We start from the raw sequence: 9,510 nt of genomic DNA, 5'->3' as shown, positions 1-9,510 counted from the left end.
TTATCAAATGATCCCACATTTGTGAGCCTGTATGAACATAATGATTGCGTGTAAGAGGTTATTCTTATGATCATATGTGGTTATATATGTGCGCATGCATGAACTTATCAAATGATCTGGCTACCTTTATGAGCCTATATGAAAATAATGAATACATGTAAATGGTTTAACTTATGACTTTTATGTATCGTACATTGCTATAAATATTATGTGGTGAACAAAAGAAAGCCATGCTTGACAAAAGAAACCCATGCTTCTTTTTATTGATTTCAGTAGTCAATACTTAGCGATATTGCCATAAACATCGAACAATGTAGGGAAAGCATTGACTACTTAGCGATATTGCCATAAACATCGAACAATGTAGGGAAAGCACCACCAAAGTAAAGGAACTTGAAACACACTTGCAACAATTCGCATGGTCCGCATCACAAAGTAGAACTAGAGCCACAACAAACTAAGAATGTAAGAAACACCTACAGTTAACCAACTTCTCATACACCTCCTCCTTCATATCATTAACGGGAAGGCAAGCAGCCCTCCTCTCCTCGCTCGTCATATTCCAATAGCTCGAACACCCAAATGGAATGTTGCACTCGTAGTCATAAATGCGATGGAAAAGGCCATTCATCTTCTCCCATTTCGATTTGCATTGGGTCTTGGAACGATGCACACCTTGTGCTTTGCATAGCTCCGAGATGTAATGCCATCAATCTTTCATCCTTGCACAGATGCCACCCTCACGCGTAGCCATGTCCACTTCTTTCTTCTTCTCAATCAATACCAAGACATCTCGAAGTCGCCAATTCATGCGCGACGGAGTCGCTTTTGGGTTCACTGATGGGAAGCTTTGGCTAGAGTCATCAGAAGATATAATGATGGGGTTGGGAGTGCCTTACATCGATGGAGGGGGATGAGAGGAGTGCCACCGAAGGGCACTGAGGGATGTAAAGGTTGAGGAGGAGGTGTCCCACCAAAGGCTTGTGAAGGACCTGCATGAGGGTGAAGATAGGGTCCAAGGTGTGGAGGCAAGCATGATGGAGAAGGGGAGAGAAAGGGAGCTATGAGAGGAGTGGAAGGGAAGAGAGGGGGGGTTGCACTCTGCATCCTAGCAGGATTGGGACGAGGACGAATGTGGGGGTTGACAAAAGAAGGAGGAGGAGGAAAAGCTGATCATGGAAAGGAGGGGGAGGTAGCCAGGGCGGCCATGGACAGCTCCAGCTTGCTGTGTTGCCATGAATAGGCTGAGAGGATTCCTCCTAGCCAGATGTCATCTCGACGTCAGTGTCACCTTGAGTGCTTGGAACGAACTCTTCCTCTCCCTCACAAGACCCATAGTCTTCGTTGAGGTCTTGGAAGGATGGGTAGGAAGGGGTGGAGCTCCTCATAGCTTCGAACTTGCAGATGAAAAAAAGGGCAACGTCAAGGACATGCACATGCAAAAGGTTGCGGAATGCAACAAGAGGACCTTGCGGAGACGTCGCACACCTTGGCAACGCGCTCGAGCTTACGGCAAGCAGAGGAGAACGCCGATGTAGAAGAGAGGTCTCAAACCTTTGCAAAGTGTAGGACAGGAGGTGAGTAGAGGATGAATGTGGAAGCGGAGGAAGAAGCAACCGATGGCGTCGCCAGGTCTCACAAGGGTGGCGGGAGTTTCTTCATTGGCAGGAGCTTGGGTGTGGAAGGGAATGAGCAGCGAGAAAGCCAGAGATGGCTATTGGCTGCGCATTGCCTGCCTTGAGTGGTAGTGAATGGCGCCCACCGTCATTCCTTCACGCCTTGCATGCAAGTGACTGCTCACGTCGACTGTGGAGCTGTGGGGGTTCCCCCCCACCATATCTGTGACGGCGCATTTGCAGACCAACCCAACGCCTCCAGAACCGCTAGCGACGCCGTCGATGTGTGGGAGGGTCCCAGCCTAAAGCAATATGAATTTCTCATTCATTTGCTGGGTTGCCAAAAGGAGCAAAGAAGAAGGACCTGCAATTAGCTGATCACTCCTCAATGGGTGGCACGGTGGTGTGAACCCAGCCTCAGCAAGATGAATTTCTCGTTCTTTTGCTCAAAGAAGAAATGAAGGAAGCGGCTCTCGAGCGCAGGCGGCCTCTCAACACAGCTCCATTCCCAAGTCTCTTGTGAGCGTGCCTTCAGTTCTTGTGGAGATGATGAACACAAATACTGGAGGACTTAGAGATCCTCCTCTTACTTCTGTCGCACCGCAACTATGCAGCCCTATCGTCGTCGCGGTGCGTGGCACGGGATTTTCCGCAGCGGAGATCCGCACTCTGACTGGTCGCACAGCCGATCAAGCCCAGGCTCTCCGATGGCTCCATGGGGAGGGCAGGGAGGCATTGGAGCGGTGGTGGAAGGATTTTCGCCTTCCGGTACTGCAGGACAGACACGAAGCTCGAACCAACGCTCTTCTGGCTATGGCTTTTCAATGTGCTCATCATGCTTCGAGGTACCGAGCGCTTATGGAAGAGCTACTTCATGCATTCTTCGCAGTTGTGGGACGACCGGAAGGTAAACTCAAGGTTTCCAGATTTCAAGCATAACATTACCAAGGAGACGCCATGGATAGACGGCTGTTACAATCTGGGTTTTGTTCAAGACATGTTTCAAGTAGTATGAGAATGCACAGGGTCCAAGCATCCACTGCTCAGGCCTGGGCGAATTCTGAAGACAGTGGCTTGGCGGAGGAGTGTAGCAAGTCCGGCTCAACGTCTACAGCACGGGTGGCTGGATCTCAAACACAAGAACTGCGAGGGAAACGTGGCTGGGAGATGCTTAGCTTAGAGGAGGCACTCGCTTCGTTGGAACAGGTGCCCCAGCTGCCTTCGTTTGAGAACCTTACATGCATCTTACATAAGTGCAGGAAAAAGAAAAATCTGGCATATGCCAAGCGCGTGCATGTCTACATGTGCAAAAGTGGGCTGGAAGTTCATAGTTCTCTTGGGAACTACCTCGTCCCAACGTTGGTGCAAGCTGGAAGCATGTGCGATGCTGTGCAAGTTTTCAACAGGTTGGTCGTTCGGAATGTGTATTCGTGGACCTCTCTCATCATTGGCTATGTTGAATGTGGGGAATCACAGCATGCCCTTGACCTGTACTGGAAAATGCAAGATGATTCTGTGTGTCCTAGCAAGTGTACATTCTTGGCTCTGCTGAAGGCTTGTGCTAGGCTGAGAGATGCGGAAAGAGGCCGAGACATACACGCCGAGATTGTCAGAATGGGTTTAGAAAGAGATCCGTTTGTTGGCAATACTTTGGTCGATATGTATGCCAAGTGTGGCTCACTTGCAAAGGCACGGGCAGTGTTTGAGAGGCTTCTAGTTCGAGATGTGGTCTCATGGAATGCACTCATTGCAAGCTATGCTGAACATGGGCTCAGTGCAGAAGCACTAAACTGTTTCGAACAGATGCAACTGGAGGGTGTCTTTCCAGATGCTGTCACGTTTCTTTGCAGCTTGAAAGCATGTGGCAGCATAAGAGCTATAGTGAAGGGCCGAGAAATATATGCTGAGATTGCCAGAAGGGGTTTTGAAAGGGATCTTTTTGTCGGTAGCACTTTGGTTGATATGTATGCCAAGTGTGGCTCACTTGGAGAAGCACGGGAAGCTTTTGACACCCTTCCTTTTCGAAATGAGGTCTCATGGAATGCCCTAATCGCAGGATATGCTGAGCATGGTCTCAGTCAGGAAGCGCTGGACTGTTTCGAGCAGATGGAACTGGAGGGTGTCTCTCCAAATGCTGTCACTTTTGTTTGTAGCTTGAAAGCCTGTGGCAGCATAGGAGCCATCGACAGAGGCCAAGAAATACACGGTGAAATTGCAAGGAGGGGGTCGGAAAGAGATCTTTTTGTTGGCAGCGCGTTGGTGGATATGTATGCCAGCTGTGGCTTGTTTGCAAAAGCGCGGGCAGTGCTTGACAAGCTTCCAGATCGAGATGTCGTCTCATGGAATGCACTAATCGCAGGATATGCCGAACATGGGCTTGGCGAGGAAGCATTGAACGGTTATGGAAATATGCAAGCCGAGGGCATCTCTCCGAATGCTGTTACACTTGCTTTCAGCTTGAAAGCTTGTGGTAGCATAGAAGCTATAGATAAGAGCAAAGAAATACATGCTGAGATTGCTAGAAAGGGGTTGGAAACAGACATTTTTGTTGGCAGCACCCTGGTGGACATGTATGCGAGATGTGGCTTGCTTGCAAAAGCACAGGGAGTGTTTGACAGGCTTCCAGTTCGAGATGTGGTCTTGTGGAATATACTAATGACAGGATATGCTGAGCAGGGGCTTGGCGAGGAAGCGCTGGACTGCTTGGAACAGATGCAAATGGACGGCATCTTTCCTGATGCTGTCACATTTGCTTGCAGCTTGAAAGCTTGTGGCAGCATAGGAGCCACAGAAAAGGGCCGAGAAATACATGCTCAGATTGCCAGAAAGGGGTTGGAAATAGATCTTTTTGTTGGCAGCAGCTTGGTGGATATGTATGCTAAAGGTGGCTTGGTTGCAAATGCACAGGAAGTCTTTCACCGGCTTTCAGCTCGAAACGAAGTCACATGGAATGCACTCATGGCAGGATATGCCGAGCATGGGCTTTGTGAGGAAGTGTTGAACTGTTTCAAACAGATGCAAATGGATGGCATCCCTTCAAATGCTGTCACATTTGTTTCCATCTTGAAATCTTGTGGCGTCATAGGAGACGTAGACAAGGGCCGAGAAATACATGGAGTTATTTCCAGAAAGGGGTTGGAAAGAGATCTTTTTGTGGGCAGCAACTTGGTATATATGTATGCCAGATTTGGCACATTGGCAGAAGCACGGGCAGTGTTAGACAGGCTTCCAGTTCGAAACGTGATCTCATGGAATGCGCTGATGGCAGGATATACTGAGCATGATTGTGGTGAGGAAGCTCTGAACTGTTTCGAGCAAATGCAACTGGAGGGCATCTCTCCGGATGCTGTGACGTTTGCCTGCATCTTGAAAGCTTGTGGGAGCATAGGAGCTATAAACAAGGGCCGCTATATTCACAGTGAGATTACTAGAATGGGGTTGGAAAGTGATATTTTTGTTGGCAGTACCCTGGTGGATATGTATGCAAAGTGTGGCTGGCTTTCAAAATCACAGGAGGTGTTTTATAGGCTTCCAGTTCGGAATGAGGTATCGTGGAATGCACTAATCACGGGATATGCTGAGCATGGTCTCGTCAAGGAAGCTCTGGATTTTTTCGAACAAATGCAACTGGAGGGTGTCTCTCCAGATGCTGTCACATTTGCTTGCAGCTTGAAAGCTTGTGGCAGCCTAGGAGCCATAGACAAGGGCCGAGAAATACACGCTGAGATTGCCAGAAAGGGGTTGGAAAAAGATCTTTTTGTTGGCAGCATCTTAGTGGATATGTATGCCAAATGTGGCTCTATTGCAAATGCACAGGAAGTCTTTGACGGGCTTCCAATTCGAAATGAGATTTCATGGAATGCGTTAATTGCAGGATATGCCCATCTAGGAGAAAGTGAAGTTGTTTTTCATTTGCTTGAGGCGATGAGAGGTGAGGAAATAAAGCCAGATGGGGTGACATTTCTTATTGTTCTTACTGTATGCAGTCACACAGGTCTAGTGGATGAGGGCCAGAAGTACTTTGAGGATATGAGCAAAGACTGTGGCATCACTCCAACTATTGAGCATCACACATGCATGGTTGATCTTCTAGGCCGTGCAGGCCAACTCGATGAGGTGGTGGCGATCGTTAAGAAGATGCCTTTTGATCCTAATCTTGTGGTGTGGCGTACTGTGTTGGGTTCTTGTCGACACTGGGGTAATGTAGAGCTTGGAAGACATGCCTTTCAACATGCAGTGCAATTGGATGAAAAGGATGCTGCAGCTTATGTCTTGATGTCTAACATTTATGCAGATGCTAGCATGCAAGACGAGAGAAGTCGTCCAGGCATGCAAGTGAAAGAACAGAAGCCAAGAAAGAGTTAGTGGACTTACATTGATGGAATTCTGTATCCATTGTTGGTGTACACAATCAAAGCAAAAAAAAAGACTCAAAGGTTGCTATTGGCATCCTTCAGCCTGGGCCATCAGATGCTAGCATGCAGGACGAGGAGAAGTAGTCCAGTCATGTAAGTGAAAGAACGGAAGCCAAGAAAGAGTTAGTGGTCTTTCGGTGATGGGAATTCTGTATCCATTGTTGGTGCACTACAAAAGCAAAAATATATATTCAAAGGTTGCTATTGGCATCCTTCAGCCTGGGCCGTCTGTCTGTGGCAGGCATTAGCAGAGACACGGCAATCAGCAATGGGCTGGGCTATTTATAAGGCCCAGATCTAGTCGGGTCAGGTCAAGTAGATGGCACCAGTCAGCTGCTGCCATGTGGCAGTTAGCAGAGACAGACTCCCACAGATTCCCAGACTGGTCGTCCAGTCTGTGACAGGATGGCCAGGCTCTCTAGTCAGTCAGCCCTGGAGGATCTACAAAAATTTATCCATCAGCTCCAGCAGTAGCAGCAGCAGGTCCCTGGAGTCCCAACCATGATTAGCCCAGCATAGCCTGAGTCCTACAATCCAACCCCTTCAATGGGACCAGGATGTAATAGTTCACCTTCTTCATTGAGGGAAACAAATAGTTATATGAGAGGATTATCTGGTAATTTCCAGGTCTAATCCATTACGAATAATGTTAGTAGTTAGCACAACTCTCAGTGCAACAATGATGTGAGCAACAGATGCAACAGTTTGGCAGACATTTGCCTGCTGTAGAAAGTCCCAGAGTGACTGCTCGGCCAGATTTCCAGGGCTCCAATAAAGGGCCCTAGGGGGGGAAATTCCACATTCACTCTACAAGGTCTTTGGTGCCTTACATTGGGCTGCCTACACAGCAGCAGTGGAGGTCCAGAACACTCAGAAGGCCCTCAGATTGGGTTGCCTATACAGCAGCAAGGAGGACAGGAATCACAGGAGAGTTGTGCCTCACTGTTGGCTGCAGATGGAAGCAGCAAGGAGGTCAAGAATCAAGCAGCAAACACTACCTTAGGATTAGCTGTCAAAAGATGTGAGGCTTTTACTTGGCCTGCTTCCTAGGAGCTATAAAGGGTTTGCTACAACCATGGTTGCAGGACAAAGGTTGTCACCGGTGACTTTTGAGGAGCGAGTGCCTTTACTTTTGCAAGAAGATGTGCGGGACAAGAAGTACGATGAATCCAATAAAAAGGCCTTTCTTGAGCAAGACGAGAGCAAATGTATATACAGCAGGGAGGGCTGTTGGATGATTGTGTCTGAGTCAAAACCAGTCTGGAGTAGAGGAAACACTGCTTAGATAGCAAGGCTGGGTTGTCACTCTCTCTCCTACTCTCTTCCTCTCCTCTCTCTCTCTCTCTCTCTCTCTCTCTCTCTCTCTCTCTGTGTACTCCCTCTCTCTCTCTGTACTCCCTCTATCTGTCTGTCTGTCTGTCTGTCTGTCTCTCTCTCTCCCCCCCTCACTCTCTCTCTCTCTACTCGCTCCCTCTCTCTTCTCTCTCTCTCTCTCTCTCTCTCTCTTTCCTCCTCCCTCCCTCTCTCTCCCACTCTCTCTCTATCTCTCTCTCGCACTTTCTCTCTCTCTCTCTCTCTCTCTCTCTCTCTCACTCTCTTCCTCCTCTTTGTCTCTCTCTACTCCCTCTCTTTTTTTCTCGACTCCCTCTCTCTCTCTCTCTCACTGTACACCCTCTCTCTCTCTCTCTCTCTCTCTCTCTCTCTCTCTCTCTCTTTCCTCTTCCCTCCCTCCCCGCCTCAACCAAGCTTTCCCAATCATCCTTGGTATCTTTTGGCAAGGCCTCCTAACAAGGTAAGGCCACACCCTCCAAGAAAGGTCAAACAGATTTGCAGACCTCCACAACAAACAAGAGCAATCTGGGGTTGATCTACAGGTCGGGCCAGGGTAGAAAAGATGCAGTAGACAGGTGCATCATAGAGCACTGCAACGTGGTTGGGCAAACATTTGTCTGCAGTAGAAAGTTGGGCCAGTTCGTATATAAGTCAGGTAGATTTCTCGAGTTCCAACCCCATATAAAGGGCCCCGGGGGTGGCGTGGGGTGGGCATTCCAGATTTGCTCTACAGGGTCTTTGGTGTATCACATTGCGTTGCCCACATAGAAAAAGGGAGGTCCATAATAACACTTGCAGAAGGCCCTTAGATTGAGCTTCCTACTTAGTAGTAGTGAGGAGAAAGAAAGAAACAAAGAAAGTTTATTAAAGTCTTTGGAAGACCAATGGGTCTATGAGACTGAAAAACCTGTTACAAACGAGCTGTGGTGGTCGAGCTACTAAACGAGCATCCACACCAATGCAAATGCAAAATATGCTGAATGTCAGTACTAAATCCTAGATACAACATAGTCATGTCATGTCGGTAATCGACTATCATCATCATCATCACCACCACCATCATCACCATCAAGACATCAGGGAGGCTGGATGTGGCGGGCATGAAATCGGCGATAAAGTGCTGTCGTCCACTCAAAGGTGGAGCCCTGGCATGTCTCTTGGTCATAGCTCTGTGTCTAACCAGGGCTACTATGACCCCCGTCGGGCGAGACCCGACTCTAAACATGGAGGGGATGTCCCTAAGTGTGATCTGTGTGTCAGCCCTTTGTCTGAGTTGTCGGGTCACGGTCATGTCGAGGCCTTGTCTCGTGGGTGTCCATGTGATCTGGCTGGAAAAACTCCGTTGATAGAACTCTGAGAGGGACTAACCAAGGATTGTCGTGCTCGGAGTATTCTCTTGCGGAGTTTGAGTGCCTCATGAAGGAAACCTGCCAAAGATCGTTGGTCTGGGTAGGAGATGAGTCGAGTCAAAACCCCATAGCTCTCTCTGAAGAGGCAGTAGAAAAGTCTGCGAATCTCATAGTAAACAAGACACCTGAAGATGAAGTGCTCCTCTATGTCAATCTCTTGCATGTCACACAAAGTGCATATGTGCCTCTCCTTGGGTAGTTGCTCTGCTTTGTGGCTCTCGGTACGAAGTCTATGTGAAGAGACCCGAAACTGCCCAAGAGAGATCCTCAGTGAGGGTTAAAAAAATCTGAGTGTACCCTGGTGGGTCAATGAAACCCTCCGTTGTGATAAGCTTCATTAGGTTCGGAATGTGTGAAGCTATAATATAATAGATCCTCACGGGTAACCTAGTTGACCTCGTGTGATAGGAGAGGAGAAACGGAGCATCCATGTTGTATTGGAGTGGGGGTAGTCTGTCCATGTGGAGCCCCAGTCCCTCGAACCATCTCTTTGTGCGTGCATACCAGTACCTCTGGTCTCCTCCTGTTGCAAGTGCCATAGAAGAGGATAGTGCTAGGCAAGGTAGCCTACTACGCCAAGAGATGTAACCCCCATACTCCCTTACTCGGTATAAATATGTGATGACTTGAAATGTAGCATTTAGTTGTAATGGGGGTGACCCAAACTTTGCCCGATGAGAAACGGATGGCTTACCGCAGATCATCTGTGATAACATGAGAACCTGTAGGTGCTCAACC

The 9,510-nt window shown here is 48.3% G+C and overlaps 1 protein-coding gene across 1 annotated transcript; it reads left to right on the top strand.

Moving 5' to 3' along the window:
* The first annotated feature begins 2,456 nt into the window (after positions 1-2,456).
* On the top strand, positions 2,457-6,632 carry LOC147897991 (pentatricopeptide repeat-containing protein At5g27110-like). The gene has a single exon (XM_087380551.1). It carries the CDS (start codon positions 2,574-2,576, stop codon positions 5,979-5,981), a length of 3,408 nt encoding a protein of 1,135 aa, XP_087236677.1. The 5' UTR covers positions 2,457-2,573; the 3' UTR covers positions 5,982-6,632.
* Positions 6,633-9,510: the final 2,878 nt, after the last annotated feature.

The sequence above is a fragment of the Dipteris shenzhenensis genome, chromosome 10 (genome assembly GCF_047967505.1).
Source record: "Dipteris shenzhenensis isolate YYH24624 ecotype China chromosome 10, Dip_SZ_1.0, whole genome shotgun sequence".
Taxonomy (NCBI): domain Eukaryota; kingdom Viridiplantae; phylum Streptophyta; class Polypodiopsida; order Gleicheniales; family Dipteridaceae; genus Dipteris; species Dipteris shenzhenensis.
This window is presented reverse-complemented; position numbering and strand designations above follow the sequence as displayed.